General features: G+C 41.4%; 1 protein-coding gene across 3 annotated transcripts in view; it reads right to left on the reverse strand.

The window, feature by feature from the left end:
* SMYD3 (SET and MYND domain containing 3) overlaps positions 1 to 25735 on the reverse strand; it is a 751918-nt gene that overhangs the window by 116906 nt on the left and 609277 nt on the right. For all 3 annotated transcript variants that reach the window (XM_079106633.1, XM_079106634.1, XM_079106635.1), the window contains one exon: positions 12067 to 12154. In XM_079106633.1, coding sequence (XP_078962759.1) covers positions 12067 to 12154 — 88 coding nt within the window. The remainder of the gene's footprint in view (positions 1 to 12066; positions 12155 to 25735) is intronic.

Below are 25735 nucleotides of genomic sequence, written 5' to 3' on the forward strand. Positions count from 1 at the left end.
TGAAACCAAACACACAACTCACAGGCACACGCTATGGATGGCAACGTAAAGAAACTCATTTCCACTGGGTCTTATATTTATTAATTTTTATTATAAAGCAAAAGTGACCCAAACCTATACTTAACCAAATAAAGGTATTCTGATTTGGTGAACCACAACATTAAAGAACACAGTTTACGAGTTTCAAGATGGCGGCCTAGAGGGTGGCTGCATTTCATGTTGCTCCAGGACTCAGGATTCAAAAGAGGAGATATTGAGACACTTGGGACCAACTCAAAGCAGCCGGGTGACTCTCTCCCGTTGGGGAGGCATCCCGGATGGGACGGTGGTCCCGGAATGCAGGAAACTTTGTGAAGTAGAGCTGCCGGCGAGACGCCCCTCCCCCCGCTGGAGCAGTGAACGCGGACAACTGGGAGCGCCGAAAAGGAGGCCGCTCGGCACAGTGCTGGGACTCGGAGCAACCACTGGGGCTCCGGCGGCTGCCCAGGGGAGGAGTGGCGAGGAGAGCTGTGTGAACTCAGAACACCGGGGCCTGCCTTGAGGAGGAGGAGGAGGAATGTGGCCGCTTGGATTCGGAGTGACTGCACCAGAGCTACAGGTGGTTGCCAGAGGAGAAGCTCCAAGGCGAGCTGTTTGGACTCTAAGTGACCGCTTCTGAACACCGGGGCCTGCCCTGGGGACGAGGAGGAGGAAGAGGAGCGCGGCCACTTGGATTTGGAGTGACTACACCAGAGCTACAGGTGGTTGCCAGAGGAGGGGCTGCGTGGCGAGCTGTTTGGACTCGGACCACTTCTGAACACCGGGGCCTGCCCGGAGGAGTAGGAGGAGGAGGAGGAGGAGGAGCGCGGCGGGTCGTTTGGACTCGCAGTGACTGCATTAGAGCTCCAGGCGGCTGCTCAGAGGAGAAGGCGAGTGGTGAGTTGTTTGGACTTAAAGTGACAGCGCCTGAACACAGGGGGGCTGCCTGGAGGGGAAGCGTGGTGGGTCGCTTGGTTTCGAGTGGCCGCACCAGAGCTCCGGGCGGTTGCCCAGAGGACACGTGCAGCGGGTCACGTGGATTCAGAGCCACTCAGAGCGACCGCTCCTGAACACCCGGGGGGTTATCTGGAGAAGGAGGAGGAACGGGGAGGGTCACTTCGACTCGGAGTGATTGATTGCCCAGGGCTACGGGTGGTTGGTGGGAGGAGGAGGCACGCAGTGAGTTTCTTGGACTCCTAGTGACCGCACCGGAATACTGGGGGTTGTCTGGAGGAAGAGGCGTGTGGCGGGTCTCTGGGACTCAGAGCGATTGTACGGGGCCCCAGGTGGCTGCTCAGAGGAGGGGCCGCATAGCCAGGCAATTAGAAGCAGAGCAGGGTCCCAGGATCTAGGAGGCTTCTGGGTGGAAGAGCCGCACAAGATAAGCTTAGGGGCGGAGCGAAGGTTCCAGGACTGCGGGCAGATTCTCTGAGGAGGGGCAGCCTAAGGAGATTCATCTGCGAAGGGTGAGGCTCCCAGGCCCAGGAGGTAGGGCCGGCCCCTGGGAACTTTGCACAGGAAGGCAGCCCAGCCCAGGCGGTAGCTGTAAATTGAGGGGAACCTCTAGGAGGGAACTGACCAGCCAGACCTCCCCACCGGGTGAGTCTTCCCTGCTGGGTGAGGTTTCCCCACAAGGACGGTAAAACCAGAGACTCAGGCCCAAACAGGCCTTGCCTCAGCCCACAGCCTAGGTCCCCTTTGGATGACCATTGGTGAACAAGTGGAGGCACCTCTGCCCACTAGCAGGGATTATACCCCACCTGAAGGCCACCACTCCTAGAGAGGCAGCTTCCTTGTGGAGCACCGTATTATCAACTTCCTCCAAGACTTCAGCCTACTGAAGGCTAAGGGAGGATATATATAGAAATCTTCTGGAACGTTGTAAGTCAATAGAGGAAATCTGCAATATCTCAGCGGTCCACTGATACCTGAACAATATGAGAAAACAAGGAAAGAAAATGCTGCAAACAAATCTAGATGTTACATCAATAAAACCCAATGACAGCATGGCAGAAGAAATGACAGAAAAGGAGTTCAGAATGTTCATAATTAAAATGATCAGAGAAGCAAACGATGAGATGAAAGAGCAAATGCACGCACTGAAGGATGAGATGAAAGAGCAAATGCAGGCATTGAATGATCGCACCAATCGACAATTAAAAGAGCAAATACAGGAAGCAAAAGATCATTTCAATAAAGAGTTAGAGATATTGAAAAAAAACCAAACAGAAATCCTTGACATGAAGGAAACAATAAACCAAATTAAGAACTCCATAGAAAGCATATCCAATAGGATAGAACACCTGGAAGACAGAACCTCAGACATTGAAGACAAAATATTTAACCTTGAAAACAAAGTTGAACAAACAGAGAAGATGGTAAGAAATCATGAACAGAATCTACAAGAACTATGGGATATCATGAAAAGGCCAAATTTAAGAATTATTGGGATTGAGGAAGGCCTAGAGAAACAAGCCAAAGGAATGAACAATTTATTCAATGAAATAATATCAGAAAATTTCCCAAATCTGAAGAATGAAATGGAAAATCAAGTTCAAGAGGCTTATAGGACTCCAAATACACAAAATTACAACAGACCCACACCAAGGCACATTATAATGAAAATACCTAACATACAAAATAAAGACAGAATTTTAAAGGCCGCGAGGGAAAAGAACCAAATTACATTCAGGGGGAAACCAATACGGATTTCAGCAGATTTTTCAATCCAGACCCTAAAACCTAGAATGGCCTGGAACAACATTTTTCAAGCCCTGAAAGAAAATGGATGCCAACCAAGAATCTTATACCCAGAAAAACTTACCTTCAAATTTGACGATGAAATAAAATCCTTCCATGATAAACAAAAGCTAAAAGAATTTACAAAAAGAAAGCCAGCATTACAGAACATTCTCAACAAAATATTCCATGAGGAAGAGATGAAAAACAAAGAAGCAAATCAGCAAAGGGAGGAATTATCCTAAAGGAATTGTCAAATAAAGGAGGAAACAAGTTGTGTCAAACAAATAAATAAATAAAATTTAAAAAATGAACCAAATGACCGGGAAACCAAATCATATCTCTATAATAACCCTGAATGTTAATGGCCTGAATTCATCAATCAAAAGACATAGACTGGCAGATTGGATTAAAAAGAAAGATCCAACAATATGTTGCCTGCAAGAGACTCACCTCATAGAAAAAGATACCCATAGACTAAAGGTGAAAGGATGGGGAAAAACATACCATGCACATGGACTCAGCAAAAAAGCTGGAGTTTCCATCCTCATTTCCGATAATGTGGACTTCAAGCCAAAGTTAGTCAGAAGGGATAAAGAAGGTCATTTCATACTGCTTAAGGGAAGCATAAATCAGCAAGATATAGCAATCATAAACATCTATGCCCCAAACAGTGGCTCATCATGTATGTCAAACAAATCCTTCTCAATTTCAGAAACCAAATAGACCATAACACAATAATACTAGGTGATTTTAACACGCCTCTCTCACTACTGGACAGATCTTCCAGACAAAAATTGAACAAAGAAACCATAGATCTCAATAACACAGTCAACAATTTAGACTTAACGGACATTTATAGAATATACCATCCAACCAAGAGCGAATACACTTTCTTCTCAGCAGCACATGGATCCTTCTCGAAAATAGACCATATATTATGCCACAAAGCTAATGTTAGCAAATACAAGAAGATAGAGACACTAGCATGTATTCTATCAGATCATAATGGATTGAAGTTAGAAATAAATGAAAGAGTAAAACACAGAAACTATTCCAACATCTGGAGATTAAACAATATGCTATTATATGATGAATGGATAACAGAAGATATTAGGAAGGAAATTAAAAAATTCTTAGAGGTAAATGAGAACAAAGAAACATCATATCAAAATCTCTGGGACACTATGAAAGCAGTACTTAGAGGGAAATTTATTTCATGGAGCGCATTTAATAAAAGAAGTAAAACTCAACAAATAAACGACCTAACACTACAGCTCAAAGCCCTAGAAAAAGAAGACCAGAACAGCACCAAAAGTAGTAGAAGACAGGAAATAGTTAAACTCAGAGCTGAAATCAATGAAATTGAAACAAAAGAAACAATACAAAAAATTGACAAAATAAATAGTTGGTTCTTCAAAAAAATAAACAAAATTGATAAACCTTTAGCCACACTAACAAAGAGAAGACGAGAGAAAACCCAAATCACTAAAATTCGGAATGAACGAAGAAATATCACAACAGACAGGATTGAAATACAAAACATAATTAGAAGCTATTTTGAAAATCTATACTCCAACAAAATAGAAAATTTCGAAGACATCAACATGTTTCTAGAGACATATGAATTGCCTAAACTGAATGAGGAGGACATACACAATTTAAATAGACCAATTTCAAGTACTGAAATAGAAGAAGTCATCAAAAGCCTACCAACAAAGAAAAGTCCGGGACCAGATGGGTTCTCAGCCGAGTTCTACAAAACCTTTAAAGAAGAGCTCATTCCAATACTTCTCAAAGTATTCCATAAAATAGAAGAGGAGGGAACCCTCCCAAACTCATTCTATGAAGCCAATATCACACTGATACCTAAACCAGACAGAGACTCATCAAGGAAAGAAAATTTCAGACCAATATCCTTAATAAACATCGATGCAAAAATTCTCAACAAAATTTTAGCAAATCGCATACAAAAACATATTAAAAAGATAGTGCACCATGATCAAGTGGGTTTCATCCCAGGGATGCAAGGTTGGTTCAACATCAGGAATACAATAAACGTAATTCACCATATTAATAGACTTAAAGTCAAGAATCACATGATTATTTCAATAGATGCAGTAAAAGCATTTGATAAAATACAGCACCCCTTCATGCTCAAAACACTAGAAAAAATAGGGATAGTGGGAACATTCCTTAACATTGTAAAGGCCATGTATGCTAAGCCCACGGCTAATATCATTCTAAATGGTGAAAAACTGAAAGCATTCTCCCTAAAAACTGGAACAAGGCAGGGATGCCCTCTTTCACCACTTCTATTCAACATCGTTCTTGAGACTGTGGCCAGAGCAATTAGACAAACCAAAGAAATTAAAGGGATACGAATTGGAAAAGAGGAACTCAAACTATCCCTGTTCGCTGATGACATGATTTAGAGGAACCTGGAAATTCCACCAGAATACTCTTAGAACTCATAAGTGAATTCAGTAAAGTAGCAGGTTACAAGATCAATGCCCATAAATCCAATGCATTTTTATACGTAAGTGATGAACCTTCAGAAAGAGAAATTAGGAAAACTACCCTATTCACAATAGCCTCGAAAAAAATAAAATACTTGGGAATCAATCTCACAAAAGAGGTGAAAGACCTCTACAATGAGAACTATACAACACTAAAGAAAGAAATTAAAGAACACCTTAGAAGATGGAAAGATCTTCCATGTTCTTGGATAGGAAGAATTAATATTGTCAAAATGGCCATACTACCTAAAGTGCTATACAAATTCAATGCAATTCCAATTAAAATCCCAATTGTGTACCTTACAGAAATAGAGCAAGCAATTATGAAATTCATCTGGAAGAATAAGAAACCCAGAATAGCTAAAGCAATCCTTAGCAGGAAAAGTGAAACAGGGGGTATTGCAATACCAGATCTTCAACTCTACTACGAAGCAATAGTAACAAAAACGGCATGGTATTGGTACCACATAGAAAGGTAGATCAATGGTACAGAATAGAGGACACGGACACAAACCCAAATAAATACAATTTTCTCATACTAGACAAAGGTGCCAAAAATATGCAATGGAGAAAAGATAGCCTCTTCAACAAATGGTGCTGGGAGAATTGGAAATCCATATGCAACAGAATGAAACTAAACCCATATCTCTCACCATGCACGAAACTAAACTCAAAATGGATTAAGGACCTCGGAATCAGACCAGAGACCCTGCATCTTATAGAAGAAAAAGTAGGTCCAGATCTTCAACATGTCGGCCTAGAACCAGACTTCCTTAACAGGACTCCCATAGCACAAGAAATAAAAGCAAGAATCAATAACTGGGATAGATTCAAACTAAAAAGCTTTCTCTCAACAAAGGAAACTATCAGCAATGTGAAGAAAGAGTCTACAGAGTGGGAGAATATCTTTACCAATCATACTTCAGATAGAGCACTAATCTCCAGAATCTATAAAGAACTCAAAAAACTCTACTCCAAGAATTTAAATAATCCAGTCGACAAATGGGCTAAGGAAATGAATAGACACTTCACAGAAGAAGATGTACAAGCAATCAACAAACATATGGAAAAATGTTCAACATCTCTAGTAATAAGAGAAATGCAAATCAAAACCACCCTAAGATTCCATCTCACCCCAATTAGAATGGCAATTATCAAGAATACGAGCAACAACAGGTGTTGGCGAGGATGTGGGGAGAAAGGTACACTCATACATTGCTGGTGGGGCTGCAAATTAGTGCAGCCACTCTGGAAAGCAGTGTGGAGATTTCTTAGAAAACTTGGAATGGACCCTCCATCTGACCCAGCTATCCCACTCCTTGGCCTATACCCAAAGGACTTAAAATCAGCATACTACAGAGATACAGCCACATCAATGTTCATAGCTGCTCAATTCACAATAGCCAGACTGTGGAACCAACCTAGATGCCCTTCAATTGATGAGTGGATAAAGAAACTGTGGTATATATATATACAATGGAATATTACTCAGCCATAAAGAATGATAAAATTATGGCATTTGCAGGCAAATGGATGAAATTGGAGAATATCATGCCAAGTGAGATAAGCCAATCTCAAAAAGCCAAAGGACGAATGATATCGCTAATAAGTGGAGGATGACACATAATGGGGTGGAGGGAAGGGTTAGTATTAGGGTTAGAGTTAGGGTTAGGGAGAGGGGCAAGTATGGAGGAAGGAAGTACTGTATAGAGGGAAAAGAGGGGTGGGAGGGGTGGGGGAAGGGAAAAAATAACAGAATGAATCAAACAACATTGTTCTATGTAAATTTATGATTACACAAATGGTATGCCTTTACGCCATGTACAAACAAACAACATGTATCCCATTTGTTTACAATAAAGAAAAAAATTAAAAATTAAAAACAAAACAAAACAAAACACAGTTTACTCATATAAACCAAGCGAGGGGAAGTGATACTTTAATGAGGACAAGGGGACCCAGTACCAGCTTCCGAGCAACTCAGTCTTTCTGATTAACCATGAGTCAGGAACTGAACCTCATGGAGCTTCACTGTGACCCCTTTCTCCCTCTCTTTCTCTCATTCATTCATTCAAGATTAGTGTCTTGCTATGTCGTCCAGGCTGGTCTTGAACTCCTGAGCTCAAGTTGTTTCTCATGCCTCAGCCTCCTGAGTAGCTGGGACTTATGGTGTGTGCCACTGTGACCAGCTTTTAACCTTACCTTTTCAGTCAGAAAAAGTCAGAAACAGTGAGAGGACAGAAGACATGGTGTAGTGAGTGTGCCTTGAACCTCTCCCAGGTGAATTAGCTCGGGAGTAGAGTCCAAGGTGGGAATGTGGGACCCTCGGACCTCACACAGCTTCTCTGCTATGGTTCTACATTTGGCCTGGCAGAGCCAAGGAGACAGTGTATTGGCACTGGCCCTTCTCTCACCCCAGCTCTGCATTCATTTGCTTTCATATGTTGGGATTCCAGTGGGGGGAAAATGTTTGAAGATCTCAGAAATAGCAGAAATGGCACAGCCTTTGATCAGAGATAAGGCTGGATTCAAATCTAAGCCAGTTCTGTCATTTGTCAGATCTGAGGTTCTGAGAAAGTCCAAGGGCTTTGAGATAGGCCAGAAATAGAAATGCCTAATATCACTGTAATTATTCAATAAAATACTGTATATAAAATGAAGAGATTCTTCATGTGTGCTACCATGAGCCAGAGCTCTGGGCATCATGGACACAGTGGGAAAACCCCTAGTGGCATGTTCAAAGTACATGCTATGCAGATATTACTGCATTCCTCTTGTCTTTTCTGTCATGACATCTCAGCAAAACTAGATTTAAGGAAAGGAGACAGGAACTGGTTTGATGGAACTTCCCCCACTCCTCCTCTCCACTCCCACAGGATCAAGTCTTTTTGCAATCCAGTGATCTGTGCTGCATCCTCACCCCAACTCCAGCCCTCTTCTCTGACATCCTGATACAGTGAGCCCCACCCTGAGCAGACAGCCCATGGGTACACGCTCCTTTGTTTCTGTATCAGAATCTACCTTTCTAGTGTCCATAGGTTCCAGACACTGTTTCTCAAGACTTCAACACTGCTTTTACTAAACCAATCAAACTGCTTGTGTGAGTGGGCACCAATATCTTTATGAAGACTCCCAGGAAACATATTTCCTTTCAGCTGAGGCAGAACTCCTTACCCCAAGGCATGACTTCCTTAGTGGGAATTTGAAGAGCCATGGAGCCTGACTGAGGGCCCTTTATGTCATACCCTTATTATTTTAGGACAAGTCCTGCTCTAAGGAGTTGACTCTGGTCCCAGAAGAGGTACATTTATTGAAGAAAAATGAGTTAGTGATTTTCTTTTGTATTCATCTGACATGGACACTTAACGTTTGCTGAATGTGTCCCCTGGAGGCTGGGGGAGAGTATATCTTAGGCAAAGCACTGATTTTGTAACAGATTGCCTGGCTAACCTCTGTGGCTTTTCATTCCAGCATCAGATATTTGACAAACTGTCAGGAGGAATGACTTGTCTCTTATACAACACTAGACATTTCTGTGGTGAGACTTGTACCTTATTTTAACATTGTGTTGTATGACCTGTACTGTTATTTGCGTATTCATTTCTGTGTTCCAACTCATTCTACAGAGGCTTGAGGTGACAAGCCTTAGCAGCTGGAACCAGATGTGATGTCCTGCAGCCATTCACAAGAATAGATCTACTGCATCCCCCCATGAGCAGGAAAGGACTGCGTGCCAATTCCCCTCCACAACGCTGGCAATCATCTCCTGGCAAATGAGGCAAAACCTTTCCTGGAAAACACCCCAGTGCGAGCAAAAGAGAGAGAAAAAAAGAATAATTTAAACTAAGAGGCTTTTTCTCCAAGTTAATGCCGACATGTATTTGCTCAAGGAGTCAGTCCCTGGCATCTGCATGTTTACTACAAGTCACTCTATTCCAATGAGGAGGGAGCCCTGGACCAAAAGAGAGCTAGGTGGTCCATTCAGAGAAAATAGATTACCAGTGGGCAGGATAGATACCTTTTTACTTTCTACCTTTTTACTTTTAAATAACCATAAGAGGATTAGGAGAAAACAGCAAAGGGAGCCAAGTCAATTCACTTGGGAATTAATCAACCTCTTGAAACTCGAAGACTGTCAGACCACAGAGCTCTTACCTAATTGTATTACTCTGCTGTGTAAAACCATCCCAGGGTCCCCTCACCTAGAAACTCTGTTCTCCTGTGTGCGGCATTTGAGGCCTTGCCATGTTCCTCTCCACTCATTCCTCTCCACACGTCTCTCCACAGCACGCCTTTTTGTTCTGTGCACCTCTGTTGGAACCCCTCTTCCACAACTGGCCTGGTAAATGCCACTTCCTCCTCCTAGACATGACTCTGTAAAACCTCTAACCTCCAAAAATTGACTTCTTATAGGAGCTGATGCTCCTATAAATGTGTGTGTGTGTGTGTAGGTCTTTATCAAAAATATGTGCTGTATTAGTCATTTTGGCATCTCTATAACAAAATACTTGACACAGGCAGGTTTATTCAAACTCATGGTTCTGGAGGTTCACATCCAAGACTGGGCAGCTCCATTGGGTGGCTGCTGGTGAGGGACAGAAATGGCAGCAACACAGGTCAGAGTGAGCATTCACGTCTGAGCAGGATGCCACAATCTCCTCTAAAAGCACACCCACAGTGATCTGAGGACTTGTCATAGGCCTACCTCTGAAAGGTCCATAGCACCCACCACTGCAGCCATGCTGAGGACTGAGCCTGTACAGATGGAACTTTGAGGACACACATCTAAACTATAGCATGCATTAATCTACATGTTTATTGTCCCACTTTGTGTGACAGTTGTGAATGCATGGCTGTGTCTTCTAACTTCAGCCTGGATTATAACTTGCAAGAGTTAGTTTTAGTTTATAACCGGCACAGAGTTAGTTTTCAGTAAAACCTTGTCCAGCTGAGACTGAACTGTAGCTGGGTCATTCAGGGTCCCTGATCCTTCTGCATGGGACCACAGAGAACAAGTGTCCATCTCTGCTGTGGAATGGCTCCTGGAGTACATGAAAGTGCACCTCTTGCTTCCAGAGCTGGCTCTTCTCCCAGTCAGTGTCTTCCATTCTGTCTATAGATGGGGTTTCAAATTCCACCTTGGCTCTGTTTCTGCTCCTCAGAGCTTATTTCAATTTTTCTGCATCCCTCTTAATATGTCCTATTCCAATATGATCAGGCCAATGCTATTCCCTTTCTCATTACATACTCTACATTTCTATGAATACGTAAAATCAAAGTTGTCTTTTGGAGGGTTATATCATACTCTTACATTTTATTAGTACTCACTGTTTATCAGAGCTTAAAGACCTCTCACAAGTTCTGCTGCTCAGTTTTCAGCATACAGACACACTTGAACTTTTTGACCCAAAGAGAAGATTTTACATACACTCCTGTCAAATTTCATCTTTGGAAGCTCAGGCACCATTCAGCTTTTCAGGGATGGATTAGGCTCTTGAGGTTCTCATTGCACCTGTGCTGTTCTTCCCATCTACACAACTTTACATATCTGATGAACCTGTGTGTAGTTATTGTCATTCGAGGCACTGAAATAAAGGTTGAGGAGGACTGAGATGGGAACAGAGCACTCCAAGGGCACAGTGACCCAGTCAGCATCATTCTCTCAGTATACTTATTACACTGATTCTGCCAGTATCTAACATAAATTTCTTCACTTCTTTTTTTCAAGTCCTTCATGAAGTTTAGAAATAAACTTGCTCTTAATGAATCCATAACATGTACTGGTGATTGCAGGTGATTCTATTCCTTAGGGGCTGGGGTTGTGGCTCAGTGGTAGAGTGCTTGCCTACCATGCGTGAGGCCCTGGGTTCAATCTTTAGCACCACATAAAAATAAAATAATGGTATTGTGTCCACCCACAACTAAAACAAAATATTTAAAAAAATTCTATCCTTTAAAAAAAAATCAATCCTAGATTCTTCAGTGAGACTGCTAATAAACTCACTGAGTATAGATTTCTAAAATTACATATTTTACTTTTCAAAGTAGAAACATCCACCTACCTACCTTTCCTGTGCTTTAAATTATTTAAAAATCATTGTCTGTAGATTAGAAACCTCATTTACAGATTTTCTCAGTGCCTGGGATATAATTAACACAACTTAGCTGATGACCTTTTTGCAACCTTCAATCTCTTTCTTATCTGTGGTTTCCCTTTGTCACATTTTTGCTCAAGTGAAATTTTCTACTGGGAATTTCTCAGTCTCCACCTATCCAAATCCTGTCCCTGAGCTGGGAAGCTCAGTGGAGTTGAGCTTTGCTCTGAACTTTGACCCACTCATGGTCTGTACTATTAATGCTCAGAGAATTTATTGTACAGCACCGCCCATTGCTGCTGTCATTGTGGCTGATTTACTATGTACCTTCTAGGTCTGCAGGTCAATGGCATTAAATTATTAGGATTCTGTTCTTTCCTAGAGGTGAAGGTGGCCATGGGAGGAAGGGAATTTAGGAATTGGTTACCTTTTACATATAAAGAAACTACTGTTTGCCCTCCTACTCTTACTGGGCATATCATCTAATGGCAGCAAGGTACTCATGCTGATCTTACCAGGATCTTCCCCAGTCACTAACCTAAATCATTGGTTGGGGTTAGAGATACAGCCTGTGGCCCTGGAACAGAAAGAAACTTATGGAGAATTCAAACCCAGCCCTTGACCTCATTAACACCATGCTTCCAACAATAAAGAAGCAATGCCAACAGTTAACCAATCCACAGGTGAAAGGATACTCCAATGTGCCTTCAGTTCTTCAATTTTTTTCAGGGATTCTTGAACTTCCTTCCATACTTGCTCATCACCAGTTAGCATATCAGCATCCTGGTCAGGACAAATTAAAAGAGAGCAAAGAAAAACAACCCAATTAAAAAATGGGGAAAGCACAAACATTCCTCCAAGGAAGATATACAAATGGCCTACAAGCACAAGAAAAGATGCTTAACATCATTAGTCATCAGGGAAATACAAATCAAAATCACAGTGAGATACTATTACATACCTGCTAACAGCTATAATAAAAAAAATAACAGGGAGTATCAGTAAGGATGTAGAGAAACCGAAATGCTTATACACTGCTTGCAGCAATATAAAACACTACAGCTTTGAAAAACAGTCTTTTCAGTTCCTCAAAAGATTAAACACAGAGCTACCAGATTACCAGTTAGTTACCACATTAACAATTCCACTACTAGATATATAACAAAGAGAAATAAAACATACATTCACAAATATTCACTGTTATTGTTCATAACAGTTGAAGTGGAAACAATTCAAATTTCCATCAATTGCTGAAGGGATAAATAAAATATTCATACAATGGAATATTATCCAACAATAAAATAAATGAAGGACTAGTACATGCTACAATATGGATGGACCTTGAAAACATTATGCTAATGAAAGAAGCCAATCAAAAAAGACTACATGTTGTATGATTCCATTTATATGAAATGTTCACAAGAGGCAAATGCACAGAAGAGAGATTAGTGGTTGCATAGGGTGAGGACATAGTGGGGAACTGGGGAGTGACTGCTAATGGGTAAGTTTTCCTTTTTGGGATAAAAAACATGTTCTAAACTTGACTCTGATGTTGACTGCACAACTCTAGTGTTATGATTTGGATGTGAGGTGTCCCCAAAAGCTCACATGTAAGACAATGCAGGAAGGTTCAGAGGAGGAATGATTGGGTTGTAAGAGTCTGAACCCAATTAGTGAATTAATACTAGATGGGATTAATTGAAGTTGTAGGGTGTGGCTGGAGGAGGTGGGAATTGGGGTGTGGCTTTGGGGTATATATTTTGTATTTTCAGAGTGGAGTCTCTCTCCCCCTCCCTCTCCCTCCCTTCCTCTCCCTCTCCCCCTCTCCCTCTCTCCCTCTCTCCCTCTCCCCCTCTCCCTCTCTCCCTCCCTCCCTCCCTCCTTCTCTCCCCCTCTCCCCTGCTCCCCCTCTCCCCCTCTCCCCCCCCCCCCCCCCTCCCTCTCTCTCCCTCTCTCCCCCTCTCTCCCCCTCTCTCCTTCTCTCTCCCTCCCTGTGTCTCCCTCCCTGTGTCTCTCTCCCTCTCTCTTCCTCTCCCTCCCTCTCTCTCCCTCCTTCCCTCTCTCTCCTTCCTGATCACGGTGATGTAAGCTGCTTCCCTCCACTACCTTTCTTGCAATGATGTTCAGCCTCACCTGGAGCCCTGAGGAATGGAGCCGGCTTTCTATGGACTAAGACCTCTGAAAACGTGAGCCCCCAAATAAACCTTTCCTCCTTTACAGTTGGGCTGGTCAAGTGATTTAGCTACAACAACGAAAAGCTGACTAAAACATCTAGAAGGACTAAAAACCATTGAATAGTATGCTTTAAACTTAATTACTTGTATTACATGTAGATTATCTCTTAATAAAACTGTGAGTTTTAAAAATCCTGAAGGAAAAGAAGTAAAAAAAAATAATAATAATAATTATTTGCTAGGGGGCCTTCAGATAGCACTTTATCAAGTATGATGTTATTAAGCAAGCTAGGATAAAGAAAGAGACATACAACCAGATTCATGTAAACTAACTCCAAGCTCCACAAAAACTAAAAACAAAACAACCAACCTGCCATTTATTTTAAAAAGGCAATTCAAAATAAAGTCATGACTACCTTTTATTAAATGTCTACTCTCCCACTTGGTAAGGAGACATTTCTGTATGCCACTCTATCTCCAGTATTTAGCACTGTGCTGGGCACATGGCAGGTATTCAACCAGTACCTACTGAACAAATGACTAAAAACCATGGATCATGGTACCAGTGCTTTATTAATATTGCTCCATTTTATCGTCACATATCTCTCTTATGTATATAAGATCATTCCTGATGCAGTTACACAGGTAGGGAATGGGCATAGGGTACCCTGGGTGAGGCAATGAGAGGGTACCTACTCTTTAGAATATTGAAAAATAAAAATAAAACCAACAGAAAGTAGATCTGATTTTTACCACCATGCTATAATTCCAAACGACTTAGAGGTTAAATATTCTTTCCCTCCAGGTCAGAGGGCATCTGCTACTCCCTTTCCTGATATTACACTAAATCTAAAAACCAGATTCAGAGAGATTATGTGACTTGCCAAAACCTTGCAAGCATGAAGCCAAAATGTAAAGCCAAGTCTGTTTGATTCTGAAAGGCTGTGTTCTTGTCACATTTGATTTCCTGTAGACACCATTATGGACTCCTTAGCATGTTCAGCCAGTCTTATTCTTTAAAATTGCATTTTTCAACATGGTAGCTACAAGTGGCTATTTATGTTTAAAAAAATTTTTTTAGTTGTAGATGGACACAATACTTTTTATTTATTCATCTTTATGTGGTGCTGAGGACTGAATTCAGTACCTTCATGTGCTAGGCAAGCACTCTATTTCTGAGCCACAACTCCAGCACACTATTTACATTTAAATTAGTCACATTAAATGCAATAAAAATTCCAGCCCCTCAGTTGTCCCAGCCACATTTCAAGAGTTTAACAGCTACAAGTATTGTGGTGACCACACTGGACAGCACAGATATTGGGCAGTGCTGTCACTGTAGGGAGTTCTGCTGGACACTGCTGCTTTAAAGAGGTTACTCAAAAGGCAGGAAATGCTCAACAGACACATGACTACATGGGAGTCAGGGGGAGAACCACCCCAGGAAGCCCAATCATGGCCAGTGTGGGGTGATAGGAAAGGTGAAGGAGGACAACATTTTTCATACTATGTGCATTTCCCCAGAGATCCTGAATGTGCGTACTGTGGGAACAGAATTGTCCCTGTGAGAGTCACTGCCAGAGGAAGTCTGTGTTGCTAGTGGAGAGATGCTAATCCCTCAGGTGTATTGAGATGGAGAAAAAGAGAACCACAAAGTGAGATCCCAACAGTAGGTGAGGCAGTGGCTGTACATACAAGGAGATGTGAGTGTTGTGGGAGTGTGCCTGTGGACCAGGGTTTTATGGCCTCTATGCATGTGTGCTGTACACAGCAACACACAATAGTTTTTAAAAAGACACCATAAATACACCCTATTTTTAGGAAATTCTAAATTCATACTCAGTTTTCTGTACATAGAAAGGCAAGGGTAATCAAATGTCTTTGAGAAGGCAGGCATCAGTCTCCCTCTGAATCCCCACTCTAAGTCGATTTAATGGCCTGAAGTTTTAGTTTGATCACCTCATTCTCCTTATTCAACAATCAGTCATTCATGATTTAATGTTTCCATTTCATATTTTAATACTGGCAGTTAAAACCTGAGGCTCTAAGGGAAATATCTTGCTTATCAGTCCATATGGTAGACAGAATAATGGTCCTTCAAAGGTGTCCACATTCTGATTCTCAGAAACTGTGACTATATTAGGTTTCAAGACAGAGGGAATTCACTTGCAGATGGGATTAAGGTTGCTAAAGAGCTGACCTTAATATAGGAACTACCCTGGACTCTGCAAGTGGGCATGAGTACAATGGCCTACAAAAACAGAAGACAGAGGCAGAGGAGGAAGTCAAGAGTGATGGAATATGAGAAGAACTCAGTCAACCATGGCTGGCTCTGAAGATGGAGGGAAGAACAAGCCAAGGAATATGGGGCCTCCAGAAGTTGGAAAAGGCAAGGAATCAGATTCTTCCTTGGAGCTACCACAAAGGAAAGCAGCCCTGTTGACACTTTGATTCTGACACAGTGAGATTTGTTCAGGCTTCTGGCCCACAGAAGTGTAAGATTTTTGTATTGTTTTAAGCCACCAAGTTTAAGATCATTTGATGCAACAGCAGCAAAAAACTAATCCAGGCTCTAACACACCTTCTGTACTACTTATAACCATTGGAGTTTTGCACATGTCTCTCTCTAATTGAAATTAGTTTATTTCATCATTTACTGAGGGCCTACTAGACACTGTTGTAGGCAAGGGGATAGAGGAGTGAAGAAAGTAGTCATAGTGTTTACACTGAAAATATAAAAGGAACACAGGTGACAGAATACACACATACATCCACACACTCACAAACATACTAATTATAGCAGAGAAAAAATATCAAATGAAGAAGATGGATCAAGATTAATAGCACCAAGGAATTTTTAAACAGTGATCAGGCAAGGTCTCACTGAGAAAATAATATGTGAGTATAGGTCTGCAGGAGGTGAATGACTAGGAGACAAGAGGCCTGGGAAGCGGGGCAGAGTGTAGGGTGCAAAGGGAGGAACAGCCTGAATGTTCCAGGAACAGCAGGGAGGCCACGTGGCCAGAGCAGGTAGGCTGCAGTTCACACGCATTCCTATCTTCCCCACTTCAGCGTAAGCTCCAGAGTTAAATATAGGTCTTATCCTTCTTTGCTTCTGCCTCTTCCAAATACCTCGCAAAGTGCCTTGTGTGCAACAAATGCCCAGCTAAATGTCTACAGAATCATTCTGGAAGAAGAAAACATATATTTTGTAATTATTTGGAGGTCTCTCAACTGTATCTCAATTATTCCTCACAATATTCTTGTAGTGTATTGACACATATAATTTACAAATAAGGCAGAATATAATCCTGAAGCTTAAGAGACCGGTCCAGATGTCCTTCTTCCCCTAATTGCCAAAGGTAGGATTCAAAGAGAGAGCCCATGCTCTCTCCACTAGCTTATTTCCATGCAATCTGATTTGTTTTCCTCTGGGGCTTACTTACTTAAAAGGTGCAACTTATATCTTTAAGTTAATAAATTCAAAATATCTTTAACTATGGTCCCTAAGATCTTAATGGCACTAGCACTTCAAAAAGGACAGTAAGATTCCCCAACGTGTAGTCTCCTGGCAAATCTCATATTTGTCCACCAAGTAGGGTGAACCCACAGCTCAGAACAATTTCTTATGGGAATTATATTCACAACTAAATCTGCTACCAGTGAACATAATCTAATTAGCTGTTCTTTGGGGTTGACCTAAGCCTTTATTTACTTAACGGGAGAGCAGGCAAGCTTTGAAATTGCTTTCAAACACTCAAATAATAGCGAGGAGAGGACTTTGTAGTGTAGCTAGACAAAGCTACACTCACAGTCAACCATCAGCTCCCGTGAGTGATCCTCTATGGTAAATGTCCCTGCAAACTTGGGTCCCACCTCCCCACTCCAGTGGCTCTCTGCCACCTATGCCTAGGGTGGGGTCTGTCTCACCTCTCCCCACAGCTAGCTGGAGGAGGACATTCAGTTCCATATGTATATGAACAGGACATGTGCATATAAATAGAACAACTACTCAGGGAAGCATAATTTAAATCTTTTCAATTTGCAACTAATATGTTCTTTTTCATAGCCTGAGTTATGAAATTAGTAAATGTATGTCCTTGTTTCCATTATTTCTTATCCAAAGACACTTGCTATCCTTCAGGACAAAGTTATTTTAGGAAAAACAAATCCTCTTTGAATTTCAGCTTTACTAGTAAATGTAAAAGGTTCTTGAACAGGTCAGTCCTGTGGTTTGTCTTTAGAAGATGGAAAACATTCATGTTATACTTACATATTTTAAAAACAAAATGTACTACTGTGGGATGTAGCTCAGGGGGTTCCATCCCCAGTACCACAAAAAAGGAGGAAAAAAAAAAGCAACAAAACAAACCATTAAGGTTTTTTTTTGTTTTTTTTTTTTTTTACAAATGATAAAAATAATTCAGAGTACAAGCTGAAGAAAGTTCAGTGTGGTGGTACATGATGTCTGGATGAAATTGGAGAATATCATGCTAAGTGAGATAAGCCAATCTCAAAAAACTAAAGGACGAATGTCTGTAGTCATTCTGTAATGTATGTCTGTAATCCGAGTGGCTCAGGAGGCTGAGGAAGGAAGATCATGAGATCAAAGATAGCTTCAGCAACTTAGCAAGGCTCTAAGTAAGGCCCAATCTCTAAAGAAAGCATAAAACGGGCTAGGGATGTTGCTCAGTGGTTAAATGCCCCTGGGCTCAATCCCTGGTACCCCCCCCAAAAAAAAAAAAAATATATATATATATAATATTATATATATTATTATTATATAATAATATTATATTATGTAATTTCTTATATATTATATACTTAGATATAATATGTCAAAGGATTCTTGAGAAAGTTCACTCTCCTGAGTAAGGATAAAGAGAATTAAGAGCATACTAGTTCTGGCACTATCAGCACCTCTGCCTGTACCTGCTAAATGTCCCTAGGAAAGCCTTCCTTTTCCTGACCCTCGGCTTCTCATCTCCAAAATGAGACTGGTTGATATTCCTTCCACTTGACCATTCTAGAGATTTAAGCAGTGCAGAATCTGTATAGTTTCATCTCTAGTGACCACTCTCTTACATGGCTCCAGAAAAGTCCATAAACAACAAGGTTTCATTGTAAACAGTAGTAACATGGGAAGTTTGCTTAGGCCCAGCTGTGCCAGCTGTTCTCCATATTTTTTCCCTTTTCTCTCTGAGCATTCAAGCTCCTTTCACATCCACTCCCAATCCATTCATCCCACTCCTTAACCCTCAGCTCCACCTGCACTCCACCCATGCCTGTCTGTCCCATTGTTGACATACCTACTTTTCCTACTTTTCCATCTGGAACATTTTTCCTGTGGATTCTATCAGGAATGGCACCACCATTTCTAGCTCTTCCTTGGGTCACCAGTCATTCCCTTACTGCTTTGGCTTTCTTCCCACTTGTCCTTTTACAACTCAACCTACAATTCAGGGGCCACCAGGAAAGCTCTAATTCTGTTCTCTGCATTAGTCTGGCCCTTCTGAGCCACTGTAGCTATTCTGCAACTTCTTTCAGCATAGAGATATTATTAAAATCTACCTGATTATTTCCCCAACTAGCCCCAGTACTCTCAGAAAGACCTCAACCTAATCATATCCATACGCCCAGTAACAGCATGTAAATTTCTCAGTAAATGTTGGTGATAAAGTGAATGAGCAAGGAAAGGCAAGTGATCCTCCACAATCCATGGGTAACAGTATTACAAGATAAAAACCCTTAATTCTACAACATCATTAAGAATTCCAATCAGGAAAACTGAGAGTTGTTCTTTTCACATCACACTTCTACTTTGACTTATTTCTAATATTACGACATGATGATTATGTTGGAAAACAGTGTTTCTGTTGTAGCTGTAGGGTATTTGCTAAATGCCCAGACACTGGTCATAATTTAGAACCTAAATGTGACCCCTTCGCCCAGCATAAGAATCCCACACTAGCTCAGGATCCATGCTCTCTGACAACTGTATCAAGGGCTCTTTGAGGAGTAGGCTCAATTAACTCCCATGGCTTCTATCTAAGATATCATCCTAAGTCTCTTGTGGCTCTCTTGGTCAAGAAGTCCCTGGCTACATCTATCCTGAATGGATCAGTGAGGCCATCTACATTCCCTCATACATAGTTGCTAAATCAGTACTCTGTAGGATGACTTCTTTAACTGTAAAAATAGGTACCAGATGATATGAGAAAATCTCACCACCACATCAAAGGGTGTCAGTCAACACAATTACATTCAACTGGTCAATGCTTCATTTGGGTTTCAGAGTAGGCAGAATACCCACCAGGTGCCAGTAGTTACTGTGAATTAGAGAGTCAAGTTTCTCCAATACGTAAGGTTGATGCAGCAAACCTGCTTGAGCACATCGCTGGGAAAGTGACCACCGGCTCCAATCAGGTTGCATCAAATGCATCCATCCAGATCCATCTTGCATCTGGAACACTCAAACAGATGTGCTCACTTGGCTCCCAAGTATCTGATGTTGAAACTCTTATACTGGGCTAATTTCAGATGGCTCTCATTAAAAGAAAAGGAAAAGAAGAAAGGCAATCTCCTTTCTACAATCTGCTTTCCAGTACTTCCTGTTACCCAATCCTCATGCGAACTGTAATTAGATTGGATTGGAGAGAGATGAGTATAAGATGGGAAATAAAATTAATGAACATTTATAATTCAATAATTCTAGTGTCTAGTGTCTATGTATTTTTTTAAAGTAGAATGAGGTTCAAATACAGTGTCTGCACTCAGGAGAAAGATTAGAAAGAGTTGGAGTTCAAAATCATGAGGGAAACAAATTTAACTTGCAGTGTCTTTGCAGTATTCTGGTTCATGGATAATATACTGGGACTAATAGATTAATATACAACATCATTCAAAACCTTTATGATTAACAGGAAACATCTCTTATGGAACCAATTTCCATTTCCTTTGGCAAAAACAACCGAAAGCATTTCAGATTTAACTTGAGGGGAAAATGGCTCTTTCATAAAGTGGAAAAATAGTGGCTAAAAATAGAGCATTCACTATTGTATCAAACACAAACCAGTCAATGGGTATAATGGGAACTACAGGCTGGAGAAGAAGGAAAAAGAAGAATGTGCTCAACTTGCAGCATGATTAAATTGTCACATGTTCTAATTAGAAATTAATGAGTGAATGCATGCAATAATTAGGAGAACTGGTGAACACACTGGATTTAAAGTCATAAAATATGAATTTGAATCACTGCTCTATAACTATGTGACCCTGGCAAGTCAACCTCCCTGAAATCTCTTCTTTGGAAATAATCCTGTGAGTAGATGTGCCCTCTAACCCTTTCCTTTGTACCTTTATAGAAACACTAATGTCATGGATGTCACATTGGTCTGAATTTTCAATCCCTACTGCAGAGGGCACCAACACAGGCTGACTAGAATCAGATTTGCTTGGTGGGAAGGAGAAAAGCAGGCTTATCCTAGAGGAGGAGGGAGTACATTTCAAAATATCAAGAACCAGCAACGCCGTGCCCCACATCTCTGCACATTCCATTCCCATTCCCTGGAAGGCTCTTCTGCAACTAAACCATCCAACAAACTCATTCACCAAGAACCACAACAAAGATATCCACAGGCACAATCCCTGTGCACTTTCCACTGGAGTCCATGCTTGCTTTATCATCTTGTTGCAATGAGAATAACTGTGATGCAGATGAAAAGATGTCATCCAAATGCTGTTATCGGTCCACAAATTACATAAAATTGCTCTGCACAGGTTATTTTTTCAGCTATTTCATAAAATTGTGAGATCTCCAGGCTTGTAATAAATGCCCACAAGAACGAGGAAGCAGAGCTCTGAACTCTGGGTCCAATCAACTACTCACTCCCTTAAGAGTCCACGTTTCAGAGCCCACCTCCAACCCCTTTCCCTGTGCTGGCTGACTCCAGAACAGAGTCCTCTATAGCCCTCTTCTTTTCCTCCAGGTGGCCCAGGCCTATCCCTGCCTTGGACTTCACTGAGAAACACTTGGGCAACTGGGGACACTAAGCCCCACCCAAACAAACACAATGTTGAGGAGAAGGACTCACAAAACAACCCAAGCCACTAGGAGTACAATCCTGTTTAATCACCATTTAACTTTATGCTGTCAGCCTTGCCAAAGGCTCATTTGGCTTTATCTCTTAGGTAGAAACAGGGTTCTACTGCAAATACTAAATTCTACAAGGACACTTATGCAAACCAACCACGGGTTCAAGGCTAAAATTCCAGCTACACAGACTTGCCAGAAGGAAGAGGAATGCCCCCTTCTTGACCTGAGAAAAGGCCAATAGCATTACAGGTGTGAAATCAGAACTTCTAGAACAACCAAAGACCTTTTCCAGGTACAACCTCAACACCTTCCCTCTCTGTGTGCTGGTATTCCCATCCCATTTAATAAAACTGCTTCTCAGAGAAATAAGCTCATTTGCTCACATAGAATCAGGTCAACTTAGAATTAAAAAACTGTTAGCATCTACACATGTGGGGCAGTTTCAGGGCCTACCTGTGTCAGTGGTGCTGGCTGCAACATTTTGTAGAAAACTGGCATGGCTGGTTGATACACAAAGGCAGTTAAATGTTACATAAAGACATTTAGAAAGGAGATGTCTCTTTGTGCCCTCCCCCATCCCACGAAGATGTGTTTCTGAGAACACATAATGGGGATTATAGGAAGCAGAAGGCCACTGGCACAGCTTGCAAAAGCACATACAAGCAAATTCTTTTCACATTTGTGGAGAGACTATCAAATGGATGGTTTGTGCAGCTGTAAACTCATACAACTCCTGGCAGAGTCCTGCCAATCTCATTGTGTAAACATCACAAGGTGGGAGGTTTGAGACTCTGGGAAAAATGCAAAGATTTAAGGGAAAATTGTTCTAATGGCAAAAGCCATTAAGATAAAGAATAGCCACAAATTTCAGGGCAGGATTTCTTTTAATAGAGACCAAAACCCCAGCCCTCATCTCCGCCAGTCTGCCACACCTCCATCTTTTGTTATTCTCTTCTGGGACAGTTCCTTTCACTCTCTTCTGCAAACAGAGAAGAAAATGCTTTAATCAGAAGAAAAGATTCAAGTTAGGTTTAAGGGGCAATGTCCAAATAGTGAAGGTTAGGATAACCTAGATATGGTTGCTCCTTTTAAAAATAGGATGAACACAGTATGGTTGAGGTTCCAAGCTTCAGGTGTATGGAGTGTGTGGTAGGCGACATCATGAAAGTAGAGTTGAGCCTTTTGGACCCCAAACCCAGTTTTGCTGCTGGTCAGCTTGAGACCCAGAGGCTAACAGTGCCTCCTGGCTCAGCTTCCCCAGGTGAGAACTTGATTAAGGTTACCATGGAGATGGAAACTAATCATTCCACTCCATTAGTCACCTATGTAGAAGGTGTCTGCTGTGCATGAGGAGAAACCTGAAATTGTGATAGGAGAGACTTTGGGATTTGTGGCTGTACAAACAAATTGCAACCCTCTTTATTCCTTTATCTATTTTCCCTTCATTCTATTTTGAGTGTTCTCAAATATACACTACCGTCACCAAAGCACAGACTATACAGGACTGAACAAAAACTATACCCAACACAGTCCTGCACTTAGCCAACGCAAGAGTTTGACAATGATTGTTTAATTCACAGATTCCCTCTAACATTTGGATGCATAATGATTACCATGGGCAACATTCCAAACTCAGGCAATCACATGGTATTTGCTTATCTGCTGAAGCAAGCACATCAGATTATTTAATCTGTGGTTCTAAACCAAGAGAACAGTTCAGTCAGAGTCCACACCAACAATTTCAGATAACAAGTCCTGAGATACAAGTCTAGACATACTTTTAAAGAAGGAAAACAAAGGGGTAACCAAAGAAAATTATTTAATTTGACATCAGAACCTGTCTCTTACCATCAGTTAATGTAGTTTCCAATAGCTTCTCCTAGTTTTTCAGAGTTGAATCACACAAATTCCCCAGATCTTACTACTGCTTAGTAAGGTAGCATGTCCAAAATTTAATAAGGATCTTATCAGATTCATGTGTCAAATGAGCAAAAAGTTCAAAAGGAATATGGCACAATTTAAGGGAAGAAATTAATACTGCAGCTTTACTTTTAAAAAAGAACCTATAATGCTATTTTATCTCTCAGCAAAAAGAGGCCAATGTTCCCTCAATTATTATAAAACAATTCTATAGCTGATGAATTAATCCACACAGTGACCCCTTCCTGGACCCTGCAGCATGGGTCATTCCAGTGGGCAATGGTTCCTGGGCTAAAGATCTGGCAGAGGGACTGCTCCTTTCCCAGGTTTGGGAGGAAAGGGCAGGTGATTGGATTGCATGGTATGGCTCTTTTTTGCCCTGCCTTATACCCATGAGAGATCCTGCACAAAACCACCAGGACTCAGATGCTCTTCCTGGCAATTGTGCATCCCATGGAAGCAAAGTGCTGGCTGACTGCATGCCGAGCCTTCCCCCTGGCGCCCCACCAACAGAAAGCACATGTCTGCGTTTTATATTCCAGTAAACTCTGGCCCTCGGCCAGGGGACCTCTTTGTAATGTCAAAGATAAAAGCATTGGCTATGTTTGGCACCCTGCCCCTACCTCCATTCTCTTGTAGCCATCTCATAAACCAAGCATGCGTTACTGTTAACAGAGTCTTCCAGACAGAGGTCTGATGGAGCTTCATAAACATTACCAGATGATGAGCAGAGATGTCCCCACTTCACAGGAAGAGAAAGAAGTTCAGGGAGGGGCAAGTGATTTCACATAGAACCAGCATGCTGCAAATCATGGGGAGAATTAAAAGTATATGCTCAAAAATAACAGAATATTCCCACTCCCAAGAAACTGCTCACCAAGCCAGAGCCCCTGACATCTTTCATTGGAACCCAGCATGTTAGCAACATCAAGTCTCAAATCTGCTTCAAACAGTACAGGTATAGCTATAATCAGAGTATTGATATCTGATAAGGTCCTTATTAAATTCTGGATGTCCACAATGGCATTTAGGATGTGCGAGACGACCTGATTCTCTCTTCTCTCCCCCAAGTGTTTTCTGTTTGCCCCTGGGAATGTTATGATGCCAACCACAAAGGATTTATGAAATAATTATCTCTTGATCACTCTTTTTATTTTCTTTTGTAGTCATATTTGTTAATGGGTCAAAATTATATCACCTCAGTCATTGTCTTTAATATTTCTGTTTTACTATGTAACTTTCTAGATTGTTTGGAAATAAGATTTTAATGTTACTAAATGTTCATAAACTAGAACATGTACAGGTTTCTTTTCTAGACGTAAACAAATATAAAATCTGTCTTTGTGTAAGAATAGGGGATAGACAGGGCCTCAGTCAGAAAGCTTCCTATGAGAAGAACTCAGTTTCTTATCACAAATGGGGGCTGGATTGTTCTGGATCTGCTTATTTTTATATATCAGAGGCTTTAATTCACTCCGGAGGTTGCAGTGGGCTTACTTCCTCTCTCACCCTGCCAATAATGCACAAACACTTGGACACCCATGTTCACATTCACCCACACACACATCCCAGGAATGTGTCGAAAGGGTCACTGAGGGCTCTGACTTTCCTTCAGACTGCAGACCTATTGTTCCTCCAGCTCACTCTCTTCTTTGTTTCTGGGGTCTAGTGAAGTGGCTATATATTCAGAATCACCTGGAAAACTTAAAAACAAACAGGCCCAGGCCCCAGCTGGGCAAATGATATCAGAATCTCTGGGGGCCAGGCAGAGATTTGTATTTTTTACAAGCCCCTCAAGTGATTCTAATGTGCAGTCAGGGCCAAGGACCTCCAGCCTAGTCTTTGCTATCTCACTTGTTCCCAATCTCTGTGACCATGCTGGCACTTTTCATAGCAATGCCATTAAGCGTTGTTGCAAGTCCTTATGGTTTTGGCTTTTTCTTTTTCTTGTCTACTCAATTTATAATAGCACCTCCCATGTTCTCTGCTTTTGCATAAATCAGCTTATTTATAATAGACATAAAAAGTGATCAAGTACACAGCACTGTGTGTAATACTAGGCCCTTAAGATGGTCTTTAGTTTAATACATAACATTTCCCAAATGTACATGAGGACCAGGCATTGGAACTGCAAAGATTTAGATGAGAAGAGGTCTCAGCCTTGGAAGGCTTACC

Source organism: Sciurus vulgaris, assembly GCF_902686455.1.
Source record: "Sciurus vulgaris genome assembly, chromosome: 12".
In the NCBI taxonomy this organism is placed as follows: domain Eukaryota; kingdom Metazoa; phylum Chordata; class Mammalia; order Rodentia; family Sciuridae; genus Sciurus; species Sciurus vulgaris.